The sequence below is a fragment of the Symphodus melops genome (assembly GCF_947650265.1).
Source record: "Symphodus melops genome assembly, chromosome: 6".
In the NCBI taxonomy this organism is placed as follows: domain Eukaryota; kingdom Metazoa; phylum Chordata; class Actinopteri; order Labriformes; family Labridae; genus Symphodus; species Symphodus melops.
Window position 1 is genome coordinate 27,272,591 of NC_136696.1, and position 25,028 is coordinate 27,297,618.

At 44.0% G+C, this 25,028-nt stretch overlaps 2 protein-coding genes across 2 annotated transcripts; both read right to left on the reverse strand.

The window, feature by feature from the left end:
* Window positions 1-3,201: 3,201 nt before the first annotated feature.
* Window positions 3,202-8,388, reverse strand: LOC306825107 (E3 ubiquitin-protein ligase TRIM21-like; the record flags this gene model as incomplete). The annotated part of the gene is made up of 2 exons (XM_079345635.1): window positions 8,252-8,388; window positions 3,202-4,848 (listed from the first exon to the last, which is right to left on the reverse strand). Exon 2 carries the CDS (start codon window positions 4,837-4,839, stop codon window positions 3,202-3,204), a length of 1,638 nt encoding a protein of 545 aa, XP_079201761.1. The 5' UTR covers window positions 4,840-4,848; window positions 8,252-8,388.
* A 4,855-nt stretch (window positions 8,389-13,243) lies between these two features.
* cerk (ceramide kinase) lies at window positions 13,244-23,489 on the reverse strand. Its single transcript, XM_079345307.1, has 13 exons — window positions 23,137-23,489; window positions 17,731-17,877; window positions 17,433-17,555; window positions 17,037-17,162; window positions 16,878-16,944; window positions 16,613-16,758; window positions 16,233-16,307; window positions 15,229-15,381; window positions 14,980-15,085; window positions 14,738-14,817; window positions 13,919-14,124; window positions 13,615-13,835; window positions 13,244-13,521 (listed from the first exon to the last, which is right to left on the reverse strand). The coding sequence occupies exons 1-13, from the start codon at window positions 23,270-23,272 to the stop codon at window positions 13,434-13,436; spliced, it is 1,674 nt and encodes a 557-aa protein (XP_079201433.1). The 5' UTR covers window positions 23,273-23,489; the 3' UTR covers window positions 13,244-13,433.
* Window positions 23,490-25,028: the final 1,539 nt, after the last annotated feature.

Here is a 25,028-nt window from a genome sequence, read left to right on the forward strand (position 1 = left end):
CAAATCATCATGCAGCCCATCCTCTGATACTTTACTGTTCCACCAGAACGAGCTCTTAACAGCAGGCTTCGCTGAACCAGCCGTGTGTTTTTGTGTTATTTGTCTTTATGTGTCGTGTGTAATGTAAACTGTTTCTCTCCTGCTGTCAAACCTGTACAGTGCTGGGAAGGAAAATTCCCCCCTGAGGACAGAAAAGTCTTCAACGTGTCTCTGTCACTTCTGCAAAACAGTCTGAGGATGAACCCAGTCTTCTGATGAGAGTCGACTGTGACGAAGTTGGTGGCTCGACTGTGCGTCGTGTACGGAGGGTTAATGGGTGTTTTGGATGCGACAGAACAGTCAGCAGGTGGCTTATTCCCCGCTCGCTCCATCATCTCCTTTATCTGAAAGAACAGAGAGGAAAAGATTTCAAAATGCATGATCATACACTTTGTAGTATCCCAAGATGATTTGGGAAAAGTAGTGTACAACTAATGGTCACTAACCGAGCAATATATACCATCATGCATTGCGGTACAGAGGTCTGTCGGGGAGACAGTGGCTCTCATTCACTGCAGACGGACGAGAGGAGAGCTCACTGAGTGTGTGTGTGTGTGTGTGTGTGTGTGTGTGTGTGTGTTTGGAGAGCGTGTGCACCTTTATGTGTTAGGGGGATGTTATAGAATTTAATTACTGAATTAATGTGTAATGTTGATTCACTGCTGCTGATGTCAGGCAGACCTGATACAGTTCAGTCGATCCACCTGAACAACTTTTGCAGACAATGGTAAACAGGTGCGTGACACCTCCGTCGGGTCCTTTTGTAAATATGCAAATAGATTTTGTACATATGTCGAGTTGTCAGGTTTACAAATACATGCTTGTAATCACTGATATGTTCTCAAAATGGACTGAAGCCAACACAGCTGTGAGGTGTTTTTAAAACTGACTGACTGATTGATTTTAATTGAAGTCGAACATGTAACCATAGTTCTGAGTGTATTTGTTTTTTATATCTAAGTTAATTGCATTTTGATTCAAGATGATTAAGGTGGGTTTTTTTTTTAAATTGTATGTTTAATCAGAGCGTAATCAACCTTTAATATTGAGTTTTGGAACATTTTGGAAATGCCTCATGTTCGTCCAGCAGCAGATTTTCTTTCTCCTCATCTCAGTTGAGTTGAGAGATGGGTTTTTGGATTTCTTGTTAGTAGGTAGTATATGATCTATGACCTCTGCCCTGGAATCCTCTGAATGCACTGGGTGTTAGAGCGACCCTGTGATTTATAGTTTGTTTTTTAACAAAACCCATGACTTGTAGTTTTATGCCTGTGTCGGCCTTGAGGCTGAATTCCTGGATCATAATACTTTAGAAGTGAGGGGTGACACCTGTAAGGAAACATAATAAGGTTATTAGTCTGTGATTCAAAAAAATGTCTCGATTTGTTTGCTTTGACATTCAATTAAATATTTTAATGTGTTCAATGGTGTAAGCAAGAGCATCTCTGTGAGGGGGGGGGGGGGGGGGGGACCTTGACAACCCCCCAGACCCGATCAGGAGGGGGTCTGCGAGTCAGAAATGGACCTTGAACTGTGGATGCTGTACTGAAAGGTTCAATATTATATTGGTTTCATTCCAAGACATAATCCATGATTGAGGGTTATTATCCAGCTCATTTTGATCAAGTTGTTCAACACTGTGTTTTCACTTCTTAGAAACTCAGCTGTCACTGCTCAGCGTGAGAGACGTACGCAGCAAGAAGGTTGTTGTTGACGTTCAGATAAGAAAACTATTTAAGTTATGATAACAAATAACTCACGTCCTTTGCAGACTCAGAGGCGGGCCAGTTCTGATCGTCCTCTCTGACAATCAGCATCACAGGACACTTAAGTCTGCCAACCTGCAGAGAGAGAAACAGGAGCATCATATCTGCTTTATCAGCAGCTACAGCTTTAGATATTAATGCACCACCTGTGGACGTATGAGGCACTACTCATGGCTGAAAGAGATTTTTGAATCCAGCTACTGCCATCATGTGACATATGTATGTCACTACAAATACAGTTTTACTGAGAAGTAACATTTCTAAACCAGCAGTGACTGAAAGAGCACTTTGACAGTAAAAGACGAGTATGCAGAAAAATGTTTGAAAAAGTCTGAATATATTGTGACATTTATGGCGTTCAGCTGTATTATGAAAATAAACACATTTGACTTCACCTGTGATGTGACGACCCTGCTGGTTGCTGGTTGGCTGTTTAAGTGTTTCAGGCTCCTGTTGGTGAGGCTGGGTCATCGTGGATTGGAAACACTGGGCCCAGTGTTCCCAGTCCACACTTCTTCATGGTGGGAGAGACGGAGAGGCAGCTCCCCGACGCTCCTCTTTTCTCTTTTCGCCCTCGACTCTTCATACTTTGACCCACGCACGCACTCTTACACAACCGATGAACTGACTCCACATCTCATGATGTTTGCTGACCTGCTTCATGAACGTCGTGGTGAATAAATGTAGGAGGTTTCTGTGAGTAACTCCTCGTCTCCTCCCGTCATTTGAGAATTAAAAACACCTTTTATTTTTTGATCATAACTTTTATTTTCAATCATATTTAACATGACAGCAAATCATTTGCAGAGACATACATGACTATAAGTCTGCAGGTAAACTACGATGAACTCAGAGGTGAGCGAACAAATATAATTTGATATTTAAATGATAAAGAAGGTGACGAATAGAGAAGAAGAGAGGAGGGAAAAAAAGATCTGTCATACTTGAGTCAGATCGAACCACACTGCAGGACTATACAGCAGCAGGATCTTAAAGTGTGATGGAGTTCTTCATCACATGATTTGATCCTGACAATCATCACCTGCTGAAACATCATCATCAGATACATGAAAGAAACTTTACACACTTTTATTTAACAACACAAGACAACAACTGTTCTCGGGTCATTTGTGCCGACATTCTTCAGTCTTTAAAGACATCTGTATTTGACACAAAGACGTTTCAGAAAAGTTCAGAAAGTGGAGGAAATGTTGATTCTGACTTCAGTGTTTGAATGTTAACTGCATACAAAGTCATTCATGTTGATTCTGGCTGCACATTGTTTGTTTTTTAACAGCTGAGCCAAAGTATTGTAGAAAAATCTCTCTTCTTAACAAAGATTATTTTTATTGACCAGAACAGTCTGACATGAAACTGATCAAACTCAATGGTTGATCTATTCAGTTTGATTGAGAGGAGAGATGATCAGAGGAGCAGAGTTTTTACCACCACTGTTAAAACAGGGATCAAAGAATGCGTAGAGTTTCTCAGTGAAGGAGCAGCCAGTGAAGGAGTAGATCAGAGCTGAAGCATCGACGTCATAAAAGGAGACCAGATCCTCCTCGTAATTTATAAACACCCCCACCTTCTCAGGACGGGACTTCAGAGGGAGACTGACTGGTGTGTCAGCGAGAGCTTTGTACTGATTTTCATTCCTTAAACATATCGTCCACAAACCGTGCTGAGGAGACAGAGAGATTTCTCCCTTCCTGTTGATCGACTCTCTGGCCACTCCTACAGACCAGCCAGTCTTCTCTTTAACCTGAACCTCGAAGTAAAATCTGCCTGAAGAGAAACTCTGCTTTGATAAGACAATAGGACACATATCAAATCTCTTTGGAGTGTCTGGGAGATTCTTCTTTTCATCACCATGTTTAACTTGTTTTCCATCATCAGACAGGATGAGTTCAGGATGTGCTGCATCAGGATCGAGTGTCACATCTACCTCATACTGCTGGACCCTCTTCAGCTCCTCCTCATAGAGCTTCTTCATCTGTTCTCTGATGGTCTCCTCCAGCTGGCTCACAGCTCTCACAACAGTCCCCTCATATGAAGGTGGATGGACTCTGACTCCAGTCCAGTCCTTGGTGGGTGGAGCAGCGTTCAGTGATGTGAAGTTTTGGAGGAGGTGGAGCTGGTCTTCAGAGCCTGAGAGCTGCTTCACCTCAGTGCTTCTCTTCTCCAGCTCAGAGATTTCCTGTTCCAGCTCTTTGATGAAGCCTTCAGCCTGTTTCTCCGTCTTCCTCTGCTTCTCTTTGATCGTGTCGATGAGCTCGGCCTGGCTTCTCTCAACCGATTCTTTCAGAGCGGTGAAGACCTGAACACCTTCTGAGATCTCTCTGTCTGCATTCTCATCACTGAGCTCCACTGAGTGTTTGACCTCCTGAATCTTCTGTCGTCTCTTCTGGATCATCTGCTGAATTTCAGCCTCTGTCTTCCCCAGCTCGGCCTTCTTTCCTTCATATTCTTCTTTCAGAGGAACAACATCATGTGTCTTGTGGTTTAAAACAGTGCACAGCATGCAGACACACATCTGGTCGTTCTTACAGAACAGCTCCAGCAGTTTGTCGTGCTTCTCACACATCCTGCCTTCCAGGTTCTCCACAGGGTCAATCAGCTGATGTCTCTTCAGACCTGAACTCGTCAAATGATGCTCCAGGTGAGTCTCACAGTAAGAAACCAGACACACCAGGCAGGACTTCTGGGCCTTCAGTTTGGGGCCAGTGCAGAGATCACAGGGAACTTCTGGTTTGGAAACTTGTTTCTCTGACCTGCTGCTGGCTTTCTCTTGAGCTGACTGTTTGTACTGAGCAGCCATCTCAGAGATGAAAGTATTGACCTTCAGCTCAGGTCGGCTGGGAAAAACCTTGTTACAGTTAGGACACTTGTACGGGGCGTTAATATTCCAGTGGTCAGTGATGCAGGCTTTACAGAAGTTGTGTCCACATGGAGTGCTGACTGGATCAGTGAACACATCCAGACAGATGGAGCACAGGAACTGATCTTCAGTCAGCAGACAGCTGGCAGCAGACATGTCTCCGCTCTGAGGACAAAAAATTTCATAAAAACTGCCATTAAATTCATGTTGTTTATTATCGTCACACTTCTTCCTGGAGGACTACATTTACTTAGCCACCATGATGTTAAATCTGCTTCTACCCAGAATCTGATGTTCTGCGACATTAGCAGTCAGGGGCTAAAGTGTGCTGGGAGAAGTGGAGGGTTCAGACTAACTGAGTCTGTCTGTCTGTCTTTCTGTATGCCTGCTTCCCCGTCTGCAGTAATTTATGGTATAATTGACACCATTTACATTAAATGATAACAAATCTTTTAGTTAAAAGAAGAAGAAATTCTGAATAATTTTCATTATGCTTATAGTCAGAGGCACAAAACTAGATGGAATATCACTGACTAGGACATGTCAAAATTTAGACAGAATATTGTTTTGAAACCATTTCATTTTTTTTAATGGCAGTAAATAGTCACACCTGCTGTCCTCCTGGGTCAAATTGACCCATTCTGTTTTGACTGCTTATAAAGCATAAGGTATAAAATAATCACCAACCAAGTTTTGTTTAATCTTTTTAGTGAACTTGAATTGAGAAATAAACATGAATTATACACTTTTTTTGGTAATGTGTGGTATGATAAACCTCATTTACATGAAAATATACCAAATTTTTGATTATAATGAGCAGAAATTCTGAATTATTTGCTCTCTGGATATAATTAGAGGCACAAAAGTAGATTGAATATCACAGGCTGGTACATATCTGACTCACATGGGAAACCCAGGTTTCTCCCATCTGGGGCCAAAACTAGCTTGGCCCCATGTGGGCTTATTTTGCAGAGCCGGCCCAAGCCTCCATGGGGCCCTCAGCTAAATTTGATTTTGGGGCCCTCTATTTCTGCCAATAATATTCATTGTTGATCATTCACACACCTATTATAAACTCATTGGCAGTGTTGTTTGCATTATCCTATTGTCAGCCTGGCATGTCTTTACATATGACATGTCGTTTATAAAGACATGGTGGTGGCCCAGTTGAGAACATAAATAATACCAATGAATGATGTCCAGGGTGCCCATATTGTTCCAAATGTTAAACATTCAGCTACAAGAGTGACCTGGGGTTGAACGTTCCAGGTGATAAAACTTTGTATTTACTGTAAAAGTCATCTTGTCTCATCAGTCTTGTACACATTAGTCTTAAATTACCTGTTTTTATTTTTAGCTAATTGTTGTTATTTAATGTTCACTTTGAGAGAGCACAGTCTACCAAAGTTAAATTCCTTTGGCATGAATATTTTGCGATTTGAACGGCCAGTAAAAAAAAACAAAAAACATTTAGCTTTTTAAAAAATATATTTTTTATTTTTGGGCGTTTTACAATCTTTACTGCAGAAAAGGGTAGTGCATAGGGTCGGAAGGTGGGGCAAGACATGCGGGAAGGACCGCTACAAGCTGGACGTGAACCCCAGCCGCCCACACGAAGACTATAAAGAAATACAATTATGTGCAGTTCCACTGCGCTACCAGCAAGAGAGACATGCCATTTTCAAAGTAGCTGGCTGTTACTTATGGCTTGACCTTTCCACTTTCTTTTTTCTGCACCCAAAGGATATGTCCTTTTTTATTGATGTTTTTTTTGACTACCTGCGCTTTGGATCTACAGTGACATTGAATACTGCACAACAGTGCTCTTGGGGGCCCCCTAGTGGGGCTTATTTTTGTATATTTTTAGTTTGCTTATGCCTTGGGCCGGCTCTGTTTTTAAAGGGTCCCTGATGGGACCTGGGTTGCCCATGTGGGTCTGAGCTAGGGCCCATATAATGCCCAACTTGAGCCCATCTGGGCTTGCCCACATGGGGCCACCATGGAACCCCCAGACAAAATTAACCGGGACCCAGCTGGGCCGCCCAGATGGGGCCCATTCACCAGCCCATATCTGACAGGGTCTACTGCCCACCTACTGCCCATGTGGGGCCCAACAACGAAGCCCAATCTAAGCCCATGCCCACCTAAAGCCCAACCAGCCCAAGTGAGGCCCATATGGGCCCCAACTGTACGTGTTTGCTGGGTCTGTTTGTGTTTGTGTGTGTGAGCATGTTTGTGTGTGTGTTTGCATCCATAGTCCCATTTAGGTATATAAGAAGGTATATATAGAAGTTTTGATGAAATGAAGTTTACATATCTGTAGTTTTGAAGTTGGGTCTCTCTATCTATGTGTGTCTGTGTGTGTTTGTGGTGGTAGAGGTCATTTTGTGTGTGTGTGTGTATGTTCAATATGCATGAAAGTATTGTGTGACCCATTGCACCATTACTGTAAATGTCTGGGTCAAATTGACCCGGGAAGACAACCGGTGCTATAAATTTTGATAAAACACACAAAATTTAATAAAAACAGTCATAATTTATTTTACTTGCAAAGACCATATTACGGGACCATCCATGTAATATTCAGGCAATTAAAGAAACAAAATAACTTTTGGAATCAGGTCAAATTGACCTGAGGACAATAGGCGGGTTAAGGCTGTGACTTAACTACAGCCAGCTCCTTGTTTCTACTGTTGATTCTAATCAGAGAGTTTAGACCATTCAAATGTGACAGCTGTCATGTTTGACTCTGTTAACAGAGACTCTGGACTGCAGAGAGTTTCATAAACTTCACTGATCTGCATCATCGGATTCAAAGCTCTGACATGTCAAAGTATTACAGAAGACATCACATGAAAGTTACAGCCACCACAGTCCCTTCATGATCACATCCCTGTACGGTCTCCTGTCTGCACTTCCTACAGATTGCAAACTCACTCTGTCTGTCTGTCTGTCTGTCTGTCTGTCTGTCTGTCTGTGTGTGTGTGTGTGTGTGTGTGTGTGTGTGTGTGTGTGTGTGTGTGTGTGTGTGTCTCTCACCATCAGAGTACAATACATGTGCCCACATGTCTTGGCTGCAACAAGGGGCATGCTGGAAATCCTGTCTCAGCCTAACTTTCAGTTAATATAACGACAGGCTGAGGCAGGTTAAAAGTTCCTGATGAACTGTTACAGCGCCCACCTGTCAATCTAATCAGCTACACACCTTGTTGTGAATTATTGTCATCTATATGAATCATGAAATAGAAAAAATCTCCCCCTCAATACAGTGTGTGCTGATCAAGACATCTGCTGATCAGTCTGTAAACATGTTTATTTGTTTGGTAAAAATCTGATTTCTTTGATGGGTCTGTGATTTCTGGTGTTCCTGGAACCAGACTCAAGTAGACACTCGAAGGACTGCAGGATTTTATACTTTAACATCCGCTTCATTTTATAACTGCATATTTCTGGGGTGTGGTCACCTTTTCTTATCTTTAAATTTTGTTCCGTTTCTAATTCAACATAAAGACTGCTCTAATGTGACACATTTCTGTACAGTAAAACAGATTTATAAAGCAATACTCACCAGAGTGTAACTTTCTCTTGTTTAGTTGAATTTGTCTTTAGAGAGAGACAGAGAGACTCTTCAGGACTGCAGCTCGTCTTTGGCTCAAAAGCACTTATACTTTCATTTAGGAAGTGGTGGGTTGAAGTTTTTCCTCATGTTTTCTCCTGCTCTCAGAGGAGTTCTGCAAGGGAGGGGTCAAAAACTCCGGGAAAAACACCATTCATAGCGAAACTTAACTTTGTACAGACATGAGTAGTGTTTCATTATTGGCTCAGGTGAACCCGAAGGGCCACGCTCAGGATCAATCTGCCCAGCGACTAAGACTAAAGCAAAACTGAGTCTATATAAGGTCATGCACATAATCACAGCAACAGGCTGAGATAGCAAACACTAAGAGAGGAGCCGTGTTGTACAAGCAGAGGTCTTGACACATGATTTGTTGCACATGGATGATCAGTGTTTTTCCACTACTGGGGTTGGACAGAGATAAAATAATCACTCTGTACACAAAAGAGTTGAATTTCCTTTTTTAATTTTTATTCCTGATAATGAACCTGCTACAGGAGAAGGTAAAGATCAGTTACAGCTCAGATAACAGCTCGAGGTCGACTGATTTACTCGATCAAACTACTTTTCAGGGTGACATTTAAACGGCACTGATGAAGACAAATAATATTCTGTTAGCTGGAGAGGTTAAAATTGTGAGAAGCGAATACTTAAAAGCTAAAAAAAAAAAAGAGAGAGAAAGGCTTTAATTGATTTTTAAAGAATATTTTGAAGAATCACCAGACTGAGTTCATTCTGACGTATTAATCTATTAGTAGTATAAAATAATTTGCAACGCCCATCCTTCATCAACATGTTTTCAGCTGAGCACCTAAAACACTAGTGATTTTCTCTTTGATTATCTCTATTTCTACTTGTTCAATTGTACTATAGTTTCAACAAACACTTTACTCTGAGTTGCTTTAAGGACCCGGTCACCATGGTAGCACTTTAGACATTAAAATCTGTGTTGTGAACTTTTTTTTAAGTGTCTGGTTAGCAACTAAGCGAGCGTGCTTGTTGTTTTTGCAAATCTTTCATTAAAGTCGGCCTACTGTAGGATCATTATTCATTTCAATAGGCCTACATGACATTGAACAGCAGGTTGTTGCTGGTAGCATCGTTAGCTAGCTTCCTAGCTTAAAATGCTATTTGTTGCACTGTTCAGTTTTTTCATAAATTGAAGTAACTGACTTGAAGAGCAGTATTAGCAAATAGCTTTTGCGATTGAGTAGAACTAGCATGTTTCTCAATTTCTAACGTTTACCAGTTAGCTTGCGAGGTGCAGCAGTTAGCCTCGTGAGTTAAATGCATTTTGCTGTGTCAGTATCTAGTAGGCTACAATGACCGGCCCTTTTGTCTGACCTTTTAGTGTGCCTGATTAGCTAAGCGCAATGAAGCTTACTTGGAGCAACTGAGCTACGTTAGCTTCCATGGCTAAATAGAGGCAACATGCCCCTGGTTTAGTAGCATTTTAGCAGTTAGCTAATTTGCTTGAGAATTATTTTAGTTAAACAAACCTCCAGCTCTTGTTATTTCATGAAAACATGCACATGTGCTAGTTCAAGCCTTCAGTGGGCTCTACATGTACACAAAAACAATTATTTACAGCCTGCTAAATGTAAATAAATACATCTCCAAATTCAAAAAAACTCCCATCAGTCGACCTCTGTGAGTGCATGCTTGAAACATTTGGTTTGTTGTTCGTCAAGGTTTTACAGCTAACATTTAGACTCTGATTGTACATCAATACAACTTGAACAGATCAATCAGGGGTCTCCACAGGTCCTATAAAACAAGGTGAGTCTGGTGGTCCATGTCATCTGTTTAGGCATGTCAGGATTTCACTGTTGTTTTAATTTGACCCAAGATTTTTCGAACTGTGAAGACCTCTAGACCGAGCTACATGCACACAGCTACATTATTAAACCCGGCTGGTATTTGGTTGGATGAGGATCAAGTAAAAGCTGATTGGTTGGTTTTTTTCGAGCACCATGAGCTGCTACTGGTTCACTTCACTGTCATTTAGAGTCCAGCTCGACAACAGCAGAGAGGAAACAGAACTGCTGGACACACAATAAGCAGAACAGACAAACAGCATGTATGGTCTGATAGCACGGTGCTGACTTCTATCTGGTTCGTCTCAGGGTCAGTAACATGAAAACTTTCCTTTTCCTTTCCTCATCAGCAGTGTTAGAGGGAGGGACGAGTGGTCATAAAAACCTTAGAGAATTATCCATTGACCAAACTATTGGATGGACTGACATCATTCCACTTCCTCTCAAAGTGAAGAAAATGCAAAAATATATACAGTACATCAAATTTGGAAATGATATTTCAGATGATAGTGCTACATGCGGATTGCATTTTGTATAAAGAAATTCACCTTATGGAAGAAGAGAGCAGTGGCTACATAGACGGTTGACATCAGGCGACAACGTGCTCAGAGCGGCCCGCTGTAAATGTTTAAAGGTCACATATTATCCTTCTCTTCAACCATTTTAAACACGTCTCAGAGAACCACAAAACATGTCTGTGAAGTTAAAGAGTCAAGAGTTCCCTCTACTTCAGCCCTGCTCAGAACAGGCTGTTTCTGTGTCTGTAGCTTTAAATATGTAAATGAGCTGTCTGACCACGCCCCCTCTCTGGAGGGTGTCTCAGGCTTTCTCGCTCCATGTCCTATTGTTTACGGTGAGAAGGCAGACTCAGAGGGCAGAACAAGCTGTGGGAGTGTCACCCACCTGGGGGAGGGGCTACTGCCCTTTGTGATGTCATAAAGGGAAAACAGCCTGTTTGAGCACACATTTTCTGGAAAATGGAGCACGCAAAAGACAGAGAGGATGGACTTTTGTCATCATTTTGAGGTCTGTAAACAGACAGGAGACGCATGTTAGTGTTAGAGAAACATGGTGAAGAGAATGATGAATAATAGGTGACCTTGATTTAATTTAAAGATAAGCTTTCACTTTGAGAAAACATGTTTTAAGAGCAGGTGGTTGCATATTGTCATTGGTTTTTACAGTGCTGTTTCCTTCAGTAAAATTCATTAAAACACAAATCTTTCACAAAAACCACAAAGTCCCTTACTGGGTTTCAGATGTAACATGGAAGATATTTCATAAAGATCGAAACGTTAAAAGCCATATTTGGGTCATATTTTTGGATTTGTGTGGATACAAAAGTGTTAATGTTATTTGATTTGACTGCATCTTTATGATTTGTTCTCATAGATTGCATCGTTTCCTGAATGTGAAGAGTTTAGATACGACTGCCTTTCAGTTAAATGTATAGAAGAAACATTAAGGACCAATTTAAATCAAATTTTGACCTGATGGTGGAACTAGAATCAAAAACAACCACCAACAATAATTTAAGTGCATCTATGGGGAAATGTCACCTTTTCTGTTTGGCCATTACAGCCTTAGACTATCTCTAAGGCTAGATGCTGGATTTGTGTAGAAGACATTTTTTTATTGGTTTCTTTTTTTAATGCTCAGATTTATTTTGCGACCATGTGGGGAAACCCTGCCCCAATTTTTCTTTTATGTGAATTTAATACAATTTCTTGTTGTGCATAGATGACTATCACACAGACAAAAATGCACATTTATTTTAGTTACAGCTAACCTCAGCTCATGTAGTAGAGATAAAACCTGCAGGATCTTTGTGAAATATTGGTGTTAAAGTAGCACTTTTTAAAAACAATCTACTTTGAAGTGAGTTTACTTGCATATGGAGCAGAAATGGAAGATTAGATATTTAGGGATATAAATTAAGTGAAGATTGAGCTCATAATGAAGCAGATCTAATGGATCTGATTGAAAATCAGAATGTAACAGAAACCTTCACAGACACGCACAGAAGGGTTCAACACCTGTAGTCAGCTCAAGCACACACAATGAGTTTGTGCTGACTCGACTGTTTTAGAGTGAATGAACCAACAGCTGATCCACAAAGATCTTTACACTGAAAAAGAGTTACAGGTGTCTGGCATCCTTAAAAATATGAAACAGGTCGTTCAAAATACACGATCAGATTGGAGTATTTGAAATTATTAAAAACTATTTTAAAAGTGCAAATAAGCTAATGTGTAACATGTTCTAATCTCTCAAAAAAAGCTCAATACAAACTAGAACTCTGCAGTTTAGACAAGTCAGAGTCAAGTCCCCGAAAAGACCCTGATATGCCCGAGTCACAACAAGTCTGAGTCAAGACCCCGATGAGCCAGAGTAAAACTGCAATGACAAGTCCAAGTCACATTACACACAAGACTGAGACAAGTCCAAGTCATATTACACACCAGACTGGGACAAGTCCAAGTCACATTACACACCAGACTGGGACAAGTCCAAGTCACATTACACACCAGACTGGGACAAGTCCAAGTCACATTACACACCAGACTGGGACAAGCAAAAGTCGAGGCAAGCCCCAGTCAAAAAAACTTCTTGTCAGAAGAAGTCAAGTTAAAGTCAAATTCATCATAAGACTCGGAGAAGTCAGAGTCATGACTTGTCCAGGTAATATCAGTCACAAGACTGGGAACAATGGAGCAACAAGTCCATGAAACCTCATAAGACTTCTCAGGGTCAAGACAAGATCTGACCAAACACACACAAAGGTGAGACGAGTCAGTCAAGTCTGAGTCTGACGACTTGAGAAAGAGAAACAGCTGTAAGACTGAGACGAGTCAGAGTAACAGGTCCGCTCTGAGGGCAGCGAAGCCTTGTGCAACATAGAAACACTCGTATCGCTTTGGTTTGCACCCGAAAGCGTCAGATTTGTCTTCACACATCAAAATAACCTTGACAGAAAACCTCGGTAACCTCGGGATCAGAACGTCAGGTCGTGGTCGAAGGATTCTGGATTCACAGCTGAAGAACTGGAGATCAATAATACTAATAATTCAGATGCCAGACACCCGCTCTTAAACAACAGCGTCACTGCCTTTCCGGATGTTCAGGATGTAACTTTACTTAAATACCTGTCAGTACGGATCGTTGTTTAAGACTTTAAAGAGCCAGAGAGTGACTGGAGATCTTTGTCGTGTAACAGAAAACGTGATGAGTTTTCAGTGATGGCAGCAAAAGCGGTGAGGTTGAATAGAAGTAAAGAAGACTCCAGTGTCTTGCAGGGATTCTTTTGGGTTCAGGGTTTATATTGCACAGGGGTTGGGGAGATCCTCGAACACCGTCGGTTCTTCGATCCCTCGTGCAAACAGCTTGATCAACTGGCAATGCACTCTGGCAGGGGAGGGGAAAAAAGAGGGTTTTTTTTAAGAGGGTGAAATGATGTTATAATACCAAAGTATGAAATACCACCAAGTGTTGTGTTACCTGACGTCTATGGCTGTGTGGGTCAGGATCTCGCCATCGCAGTTCCAGCTGCTGTAGGCGGGGGCACAGCCACAAGCCGGGTGGTCTCTGCATATCTGACTGAAGATCTGTCGTTTGCCGTGCTCCCGCAGGTCCAGCTCCAGGTCCGAGTCGCTCTGGCAGTGGCGTGGAGCGAAGAGGAAACGGCGCACTCGGTGGACTTCAACGAAAGTCATGTCAAACTGGAAGGACAGAAGACGGAGTCGGCAAACCGGAACAAACCGTGTGAAAATCCCCTGCACGACATGTTGTTGTTTTTTTTTACCTGGTCTTCTTTGCTGGTGTGTCTCAGGAGGTGTCGGAGGAAGTCGAAGCGGGAACATTTTCGCACCAGGATGAGGTCGGTGGTGCCATCAGCCAGGTGAGCAGCGGGCGAGAGGCCTTTGGGGCTGCGAGGACAAGCACAGCTCATACTGGCAGCGTTGATCGCCAGAAACTTCCCTCTGATCGTCCTCCACTCACCATCACTCTCTGAGACCAGAACACACATTTCTTTACTTCCTGCTGTTCGAGGTTAGTCAAAAAAACTGAGTGTAAATATTTTGAATAACTGAATCTTTGACCTTTAATTGAGATTTTTCACCCAGTTGTCGTGTTAGGAACAAACTTTTAAAATCAGACCTTTAAAGCCAACATTGATAAGAAGTTCTTAAACTGCTGACGAATTCCACTGCGTTTCCATGACGACTGTTTCTGGTTTCAGGTAGACCATGAGATATGATCGACAGTTCAAAGGTGCTTCTACGCGTTTAAAGGGATGTTTTGTCTACTTCAGGAGGATCCGTGTATCTTAGCCCTTGTGTCATGGTCTTGGTACAAGACTACACAACAAGACCCCGATCTGTGGCGCCCCTCAGGGCTCCTTTCTTAGACCACTTAGGTTTCAGGAATACAGAGTAACGCTTTTAGAGATTCAAAATTAAAGCTGTTAACGTAGGTTGATGTTTTTTTACAGGTTCTGGTCGACGTGACTTTTTCCAGAGTAATACATTTATTTTACATTTAAGATATGGAGCACATGATGGTCAGGCGATTATCTCGCTTGAGGCATCGTGAGGAGGTTTTTTTTTTTTGGTGGACTCACCGCTGTCCGATGCGTCGTCCATCTCGTACCTCTCGGCTCTCTCTGAGAGAAGCTGCCCGTTGTGTCGACAAATCGCACAGCTGGAAAAGCACCGACCCATAGATGTTATTTCAGAAGAGGCACAAAAGCAATCATAGATCTCTGAGTAGGTATGCTGCTACGCAAACCTGCAGTGCAGACCCCATGCAGAATTATTATAGGTCAGAATTTCAGACCATGCTGTTTAACAACACCTCTCTTACCCAGAGCGACACTTGGCGGCGTCCCGTGGGGTACCCATGGTTCCTCTGGCGGGTAGGTAGGACACCGTTCCTTCATAGTAATGATGAGTGAGGAACATCTTCAGACCTGCAGGAGTCAGAGCGTCAACATGAAACCATCATAAAGTATCACATGGATGTAAATGAACTCATTTGACGCCATGATCATCACGTTGGATCGTCTTTTAAAACAGTTCAGTGTCATATTTTTTTTTTTTCTTCTGTTCATACCCGAGAGGTCGTATCTGGCCGGCCCCATCCACCTCTTCCTCTCACTGTCGGTGAGCACATCGCCGTAGAAACCGTATCCAAGGAGGGACACGGAGTAGCGCAGGAAGGTGTTGTTGTGGTGAACAGAGCACACGTCCATCGGCTGAGAGTCTCCTGAACACACACACACACATAAACACACATCATCAACACACCAGAGTGCTTCTCTGTATCTCCACTAGATGGCAGCACACGACCGTGGAGGAGATTTTCATGTCACGTTAGCGGGACTCTAAGGGACAGATTTAACACTTTATTTAAAGTAGCACAAACACAAGAAATCATAAACTTGAGCCACATGTTGCTGAATAATGAGAAACCTCAGTGATTGGCTGTTACGTGAGCACGGTCTATGCAAGGGGGTGGAGTCATTTATTATTAGAAAAACCTGCAGACTTCATGTGTGAACATCAGCTTCAGCAACATGTTTTACTTGTGGCTGTATTATGGCGCCCCCTAGTGATAAAAATATGTAATTTAATTTTTACTGGAGAGATTATTGATTTTTTTTTTTTTTTTTTAGATTCAGACTCTTAAATTTGTTTTACAGCAGGGGAGCAAAAAAAGACTAAAACCTCAGACTAAAAGACCTCACGACAACACCCCTATAAAAAATAAAAATAAAAACAAACAAACAGACAAAACAATAAAATGTATCACCAAATAAAACACTGCAATAAAATCAGTCTGGAGTTCAAGTTATTAACAGGACAAATAAGACCAGGAGGCTTTCAGTCTTCCTCACAGGAGCTCTAAAACGACGACCTGAGGGTCAAAGGTCAAACTCACTGTGAGGTCTTTTATCAGTTACTCTGTCACGTGTGATGATTGTAGGACGTCTGGAGAAATAACAAACACGATACGACTACTGACTTTAAACCTGACGCCTGCAGCAGACGTCAGATAAGCAGGAACAGAGACGCACGCCAGCTAACCCGTCTGATACTGAGTGTCAGTAGACTGACCGACAATGATGTGCAGCGCCGAGGTCACGGGGTCGTTGCTGCCCACAGTGGCGAAGCAGATACAGTCAGTTGAACCTGAAACACAAAGAGGAACACGCATCACTTCCCTTCTCCACGCGTCGTTCGCTCCTCTGACGGCGTGATCATAGAAGAGACGTGTTAATGAGGCACTGGACTCATGGATCACAGATTACAGGGGCGCCGTGAGTCCCTCTTTAGGGACCAGATCCACCTCCTCCAGGACCCCGATAGAATCTTCTGATCCCCCTGTAGGATGTTTGCGACCTCCCCGAGGACTTCTTCAGCGCCCTCTACATGTTTCTGCGTTTCCTCATTATCAAAAAAAAAACAGGAGCGGCGTGCTGGTTAGCGTTCCTCACCTGCAGGAATGATTCCGATGCGGAGCGAGCAGGAAGCGAGAGCTTCATCGGCACAGTTGGGATCGACGCCGCCGTCTATCTGAGTCCTCCAGATCAGCCCGTGGATGATCTCGCTGAACATGCCGTCTCCGCCGACACACACCACCCTGAGCGAGCGAGCGAGCGAGCGAGCGAAAGGTCAAACGTTAGCTAACGCTGAGAATAATTCATCGACTCAAAACACAAACAGCTTTTTTTTCCCGCTCTGTGACGTCAAAGAGCTCACCCGTCATACTTCTTCAGCTCCGCCTCCGTCCTCAGATGATCCCTGGCGTTGTTGGCGTACGCCGTCACTACGATCACAAACACAACGAGCTTTTAAAACAGGCGATCCCTCGCAGGGACAGATCAGAACGCTTGAATGCGAGAAGCTAACGGGACCAACCGATGACGTCCGCGGAGACTCCCGCCCGGGCGAACAGCGGCGCCACCTTCTGCTCGTAGATGTGTTTGCCCTGACGCTTGCCGCTGTACGGGTTGATGTAGACGAGCAGCTGTTTGGGTCGGCTGGCTGTGGAGGAAACGATCACACAGAACATCAGCCCGGAGCAACGAGTGAAATCTGAACATTCGTATTTAAAGAATCCTCCCACAGACAGAAGTCACATGTACAGTTTGTGTGTTTCTGTTTCCTCGTATGCAAAGTTCAAACACGCCTGCGCTCGCCCTCCCACACACACACACACACACACACACACACACACACACACACACACACACACACACACACGCGCAGACTGTGATTGGGCCTCTCGCTGCGTGTGTTGGTGTTAAATCTTACCGATAGCGGCGAGCTGATCTCTGATGCCGTTGACCCAGTGTTGACACAGCGCCTCCTCCGGACAGATGAAGGTGACCTCGGCACACCGCCAGCGGTGCTTCTGATTCCTCTCCACGTACATCACTGCACACACACAGACACACACACACACACACACACAGACACACACACACGTGCATGCACACACACAGACACACAACAGACAATTTTTGTATTGTGAAATATTTATTTGGGCCCATTTTTGCAGACAGCTGAAGTGTGACGACACACACACTCACACACACACACACACACACACCTGTGAAGGCCTGCCTGCAGTCCTTTCCTTCCCTCTCTTTGATCTTCTTCCAGCTGCCATCTTCTCTTTGTCGTCTCCTGCTGCTGCTCTCCTCCTCTTCCTCTCGGACAGAGATGATCTCTGACACTGGCACGCTATGACACACACCTGACCACACACACACACACACACACACACACACACACACACACACACACACACACACACACACACACACACACACACACACACACACACACACACACACACACACACACACACACACACACACACACACACACACACACACACACACACACACACACACACACACACACACACACACACACACACACACACACACACACACAGCGTCAGATTCAGCCCAGTGTTTGGAAACACTCAAACAGAGTTCAACATCAAACACAGAAACATGTAACAGCGGCGTCACGAGCTCTAAGAACCTGCAGCCAGGGGGAGGGGGCGGGGCTCAGATCTCCTACCTGGATCTGGTCGATGGCGGAGCGAGGGAACACAAAACCCTGCAGGAGAACCAAAGAGTTACCAAACATCAGACGAGCGGGGAGCGCCAAGGGAGCGGCGTAGCGATTCACGATTTATTTCACAGAACGAGACTAAAGACAAATGATGACCTCGAAATCTCATTGGCTCTTGCGCTCGTTTTTTGGCGAGCAAAGGCGTCAAACCTGCTTTCTTTCTTTTTTTTTTTTTTTATTAATAGTATGGTTCGGCCTCCGCAGTTGCCATGGTAACGCCTCCTCGCAACAACCAACAGCCTCTGGCTCTACAGCTGCCGACGCTCACCGCGTTACCGCCATTCATTATTCAGAGTGCAGACGTGAACCTTTTAACCGCCATCTTTATCACTTCAGTGCTCGTGCATGTCAGTGAGGGGGCGTGGCTTTAGAGGGAGCACAGAAAGGGGAGGGGCTTAGTGCAGACCGAGCACTGAGGGAATGCTACTTTCGAAATCATGCTGATAAATAACCAACCCTTCAGATTGTGCAGAGACTGAGAATTGATTTACATTATATTCAGAATTTATTTTATTTTATCGTATTACAAATTCTCAGAATTTTGCAAAATGTTTAAAAGCTCATCAACATCGTATCGTGGCGCCTTTCCAAACATGGGAGCTGAAATGTTGCCAATGTTTTAGTGCAACACAGATAGTTGTCACCGTGTGTGTTTGTAAGAGAGAGAGAGGTGTGCTGTCTCCGGGTTACACACCCCGCAGGTGTATCTGTCGTCTCCATGACGACAGAAACTCAATGCGGTGTCGATGAAAAACAGCTGGTCTGTGGTCGGCAGAAACGCTGAGTCACAGGAGGAGCTCCTGCAGCTGACCGGCTCATGTTCAGGTGATGTGAGCTGACGGATGTCACAGGGATATTAACAACTCCCAGGTCATGAAACAGGAAGTTCCTTTCACTTTAAATATAACACACGAGATTTCAGTTTTTATTCCTGTGACATAAAAACTAAAAGAGATGATTGACTACAACTCCCAAGGTGCAATTCAGTCAAGTCGAATGTCCTGCAGACAGGGAGCAGGTCACAGTGAAACATGAAGCAGCCTGCAGACAGAGAGCAGGTCACAGTGAACCCTGAAGCAGCCTGCAGACAGAGAGCAGGTCACAGTGAACCCTGAAGCAGCCTGCAGACAGGGAGCAGGTCACAGTGAAACATGAAGCAGCCTGCAGACAGAGAGCAGGTCACAGTGAAACATGAAGCAGCCTGCAGACAGGGAGCAGGTCACAGTGAACCCTGAAGCAGCCTGCAGACAGGGAGCAGGTCACAGTGAACCCTGAAGCAGCCTGCAGACAGGGAGCAGGTCACAGTGAACCCTGAAGCAGCCTGCAGACAGGGAGCAGGTCACAGTGAAACATGAAGCAGCCTGCAGACAGAGAGCAGGTCACAGTGAAACATGAAGCAGCCTGCAGACAGGGAGCAGGTCACAGTGAACCCTGAAGCAGCCTGCAGACAGGGAGCAGGTCACAGTGAACCCTGAAGCAGCCTGCAGACAGGGAGCAGGTCACAGTGAACCCTGAAGCAGCCTGCAGACAGGGAGCAGGTCACAGTGAACCCTGAAGCAGCCTGCAGACAGGGAGCAGGTCACAGTGAAACATGAAGCAGCCTGCAGACAGAGAGCAGGTCACAGTGAAACATTAAGCAGCCTGCAGACAGGGAGCAGGTCACAGTGAACCCTGAAGCAGCCTGCAGACAGGGAGCAGGTCACAGTGAACCCTGAAGCAGCCTGCAGACAGAGAGCAGGTCACAGTGAAACATGAAGCAGCCTGCAGACAGGGAGCAGGTCACAGTGAACCCTGAAGCAGCCTGCAGACAGGGAGCAGGTCACAGTGGACCCTGAAGCAGCCTGCAGACAGGGAGCAGGTCACAGTGAAACATGAAGCAGCCTGCAGACAGGGAGCAGGTCACAGTGGACACTGAAGCAGCCTGCAGACAGGGAGCAGGTCACAGTGAAACATGAAGCAGCCTGCAGACAGGGAGCAGGTCACAGTGGACCCTGAAGCAGCCTGCAGACAGGGAGCAGGTCACAGTGGACCCTGAAGCAGCCTGCAGACAGGGAGCAGGTCACAGTGAACCCTGAAGCAGCCTGCAGACAGAGAGCAGGTCACAGTGAAACATGAAGCAGCCTGCAGACAGGGAGCAGGTCACAGTGAACCCTGAAGCAGCCTGCAGACAGAGAGCAGGTCACAGTGAAACATGAAGCAGCCTGCAGACAGGGAGCAGGTCACAGTGAAACATGAAGCAGCCTGCAGACAGGGAGCAGGTCACAGTGGACACTGAAGCAGCCTGCAGACAGGGAGCAGGTCACAGTGAAACATGAAGCAGCCTGCAGACAGGGAGCCGGTCACAGTGGACCCTGAAGCAGCCTGCAGACAGAGAGCAGGTCACAGTGGACCGTGAAGCAGCCTGCAGACAGAGAGCAGGTCACAGTGGACCCTGAAGCAGCCTGCAGACAGAGAGCAGGTCACAGTGGACCCTGAAGCAGCCTGCAGACAGAGAGCAGGTCACAGTGGACACTGAAGCAGCCTGCAGACAGAGAGCAGGTCACAGTGGACCCTGAAGCAGCCTGCAGACAGGGAGCAGGTCACAGTGGACCCTGAAGCAGCCTGCAGACAGAGAGCAGGTCACAGTGGACACTGAAGCAGCCTGCAGACAGAGAGCAGGTCACAGTGGACCCTGAAGCAGCCTGCAGACAGAGAGCAGGTCACAGTGGACCCTGAAGCAGCCTGCAGACAGAGAGCAGGGCACAGTGTAGTGTAAATGAATGAATCTTTATTGTTGAGTCATTTAGTAAATTATTAATGAGAGTGGAAACGACTGCAGGCATCAAACAGCCAATAAACTCATCTTATCATAATTTAATCAAGTCAAAGGTTCATTATCTGGTTCCAAAGTGGAACATTCATCCCAGCTGCCTGAACTTTACACCGTAACACACTTTTATTCTTTTATCAGTTTTTAAGTCTGTAAGCGGTTTTGCACCGTTCATATCTATCTGACCTGTTTTTATCATATCAGCCCTCGTGGACCCTGAGGGCCTCCGCCACCGGCCTTTTAATTGTTCCCCAAACCAGGACCAGGACCCACGGGGAGGCTGCATGCAGCTCCTTTGGCCCTCGTTGGTGGAACAGCCTGCCGGTGAGCCTCAGAGACTGCCTGTTACCCCGTTCCTCGGGTCCCTCGGCTCCGGGGCCTCTGGAGGGTCACATGACTACGCCGGCCTATGTGTTTATGTGTCAGATGAACTTCTATGAACATGAAGGTAGACCAGGTACTCTAGACATCTATAATCAAACATACTGTGTGTGTGTGTGTGTGTGTGCATTAGCTAGTGTGACAGGACAAGTCACGGAATGTCTACGGTTGCTATGGAAACACTGAAGTTACGGCACAGGTCGCTACGTAAAGGAAGTGGGAACAGGTAGTGAAAGTTGACGTTGGATAAACCGTCTGTAAACATTCTGACTGCTACATGCTAACGCTACAGTTAGCGTGGACATCGTTTCCATGATGGGGGGGAAGTAGCAGAGAACTCCCATGATTCCCCACCAGCCTGTATGTCATCTATTGTTATTGTCGTATTGATTGACACCAAACATCCCATGTCAGCTGGACCTGAACAGATAAATCAGGTTTGCTCAAGTAGAAACTTCAGACGGCCACAGTGATTCAGTTTTTTTTTTTTTTTTTTTTTTTTTAAATAATCACCGACAGGCTCAGATTGTCCGACAGTAACCCCGGGAAACATCACCTGTGTGTTCCCGTTACAGCGAGATGACGAGCAGAACAAGAAGAGAAGAAACATCATCTCCTCTGTTTCTGCAGCCGTGTCGAGCAGGGGAAGCTCTCATAGTCCTACCTACTTATGTTTCAGTCTCCATACAGTATACCCACTTACACCATTGATTTATAGAATATTAGGAGTGTCCCGATCCGATAATGACATCGGTCCGATATCAGCCAGAAAACGAATATCAGATTTTACCAGACTGCATCTAAAATCTCCAATATAAGATTTTAATAGTTTAATAGTATAATTTGTGTTTATTGGATTTATTTAGGTTATTTTTAGGCGTCTTCTAATTGATCCTATTCAATTGTAGAATACTGTAGATATTAAATTGAAGGTTAAAATGTATGTAACTCTATTGGTTATTAATAAAAGGGTCAGTTTTTTTACACGTACTGTTGCTGACTCTTGTTCTCTGTTTGAGTAACATCAGTGGATCGAAACCTTTTCTGACATTTCACACTGTAAAATAAGTGTATGATTCCTGCTGATATCATATCGGATCAATATAAGTGTCATATCGGAAGTGAAAAAGTTGTATCGGAATATTTTTAGTAGTATGCTGCATTTTTTCCTCCTGTGATGATGAAGTGATCACCTTTCTTACTCAGTTTCTAATTGGCTAATCAAATATGCAAAATCAGCCTTTTTTTAACACAGGCTTTTTGCCCTTTGACGGACGGGACACTTTTGGGGAAACATTCAGAGTAAAAACACTTCAGGCATCACCACTTTCTTTCCTGTGTTCAGAAAACAGCCTGAAAAGTGAAGGAGGGTTTGAGTGGGTCCCTCCTCCTCCTGCTGCAGCCTCAGTGTGACCTCCACATATTGTGTGTCAGGCTGCTGGATGATGTGTTACGTAACCGGATATATATCATGTCTCACTAAACAGCAGGCCTACAGTAATGATCTTTTTGCTGTGTAAATAAATAAACACGTTATCTTTATCTTCGTGCTCAGCTCATGTCCCCTCCGGAGCGTCCTTTGTTTATCTCACAGGATGTGGCGTGTTTTATAAGGCCGACAGACAGACAGAGACAGACTGAGTGACAGTGGGAGACAAACAAACATGTTGCTGGTCTTACTGGGTCTGAACGGGTGGTAAACTGGGCTGGAGACCCGTCTCTTCCAGGTGAGCGAGGACCGGCTCAGGCTCACATCGTACGCCGCGTTTCTGACGCGAAGCTCGGAGAGCAGCAGCAGCCTGCTCGGCCTCTCCATCTGCGTGTATCCGTCCTGCTCCGTCCTTCAGCCGGCTGAAGAGGCAGCAGCACACCGGGGAAAGGTTACCTCTCACCGGGCATGTTCTCTGTGTGTGGCCAGGAAGCCTCCAAAGTGACAAATTAAACGAGTTTAAAGCGGCGGAGCTGTCGACAGAAGAGCGTCTGTGTAGCGGATTCTGGCTCAGGATGTTTTTTTCTTCTTCTGACACATAGCGGTTTCTAACCGGAAGTGGGAGGGGCCTCATGGAAGGTGCATTCAAGTGCTGTCTGAAAAGTCGGACAATTCTTCTTTTTAGGATGAGAGCTGCTTTGAATAAATTAAACAAGTTCTTCTGCTCCCCTTCTTGTTATTTCGTTTTTGCAGTGCATGTTAATATTATTATATGTTTACATTTAATGACATTTATAACACTGCTCAAAATGTGCAAAGTTTGCAATGACAGGAGGAAACTCCCCCTAATGGCCCCATCTGACAGCACTCACTCATAAATAACTCAATGATGCTTGTCCAGCCAAATATAAGACACTTTATTAGGAGGGGCCCCCTGTGATTTATTTTTTTTGCCTTGTGATTTGCGATTTCTTTATTTGAAAAGGACAAAGCATATTAATATAACAAGAGCAACTAAGTCATGTAAATGTGCCAGATTAACTCAAACACACAATATTAGTAACTAAACAATATACTATGAAATATAAAGTAAAAAGCACTAAGAATTTGAAAAAATATATAATAACTAAAAATAGGAATAAATATAGAGATCCAGGATTTAACTTAAACTTTCCAACCTGCCAAAATGTGAGAAATTAACTTCAGCTTTTTGTAAATTGTCTATAAGTAAGTAAGTCTAATGTTTGCCTAAATGCATACTCAATCACTGAGTGTAAACCAGAATATATTGTGGTAAATATATTCAGTTCACGTCTTTTTGATGAACTCGATGTGTTTTATAATTTGATTTTTGACCACATCAAGTCATAAACTTTGTCCTTTATCGTTTCTCTGCTGTGTTGTTTATTACACACCTGATGCTGCGTTTATTTCTTCTGTCACCAGCGTCTCTTTGAACACTGTGATCCAACATTTGTGTCTCATGTTCCCTCCAAGAATCATCATCGCCTCGACGTGACCGAGAGGTTCAAGTGTCCCTCTGAGCTCTTCTTAGTAGCTGTACTTATTTATCCGTTCCTTTTGGTTCAACCTTTTTTTTAACAGTCCGGGTCAATGTTTGCAATAATTGATATGTGATGTTTATCAGGTGGTAAACCTTCAATGATTAATCTAGTGCTGTTGAATCTCTGGACCAAACTCTCTCCTGTTCACCCTGACACAAAAGTCGACACTGACAAATCTTTTCACATGTCACAGGTTTGAATAAAAAAAACACCTGAAATTAATAATCATAAAGTTTATTTTATAATCAACCACACTGACAATATTATTCTCTGTTGAAATCAAGTACATTAAGACAACAACACACGTTGTAAATACTGAATCAGATCAAGTATTTGATTGATTAGTAAAAAGTGAAGAATGAGAAAAGTACCACGTTTCATTCTCTGTTGTTTGTTTGCTCAGCAGCAGCTGTTCTTTAATGTCAACATGATTTCCAAGATGTAAATTCAACAATTCACGTAACAAATCAAAGTATAATGAAGAAGCTTTTTCGATATTAAAAAATGAAGCCGACGCAGAAGAGTAAAATCCTGCAGTTCCTCGAGTGTCCACTAGAGGAAGGCTGCAAAAGCACAGG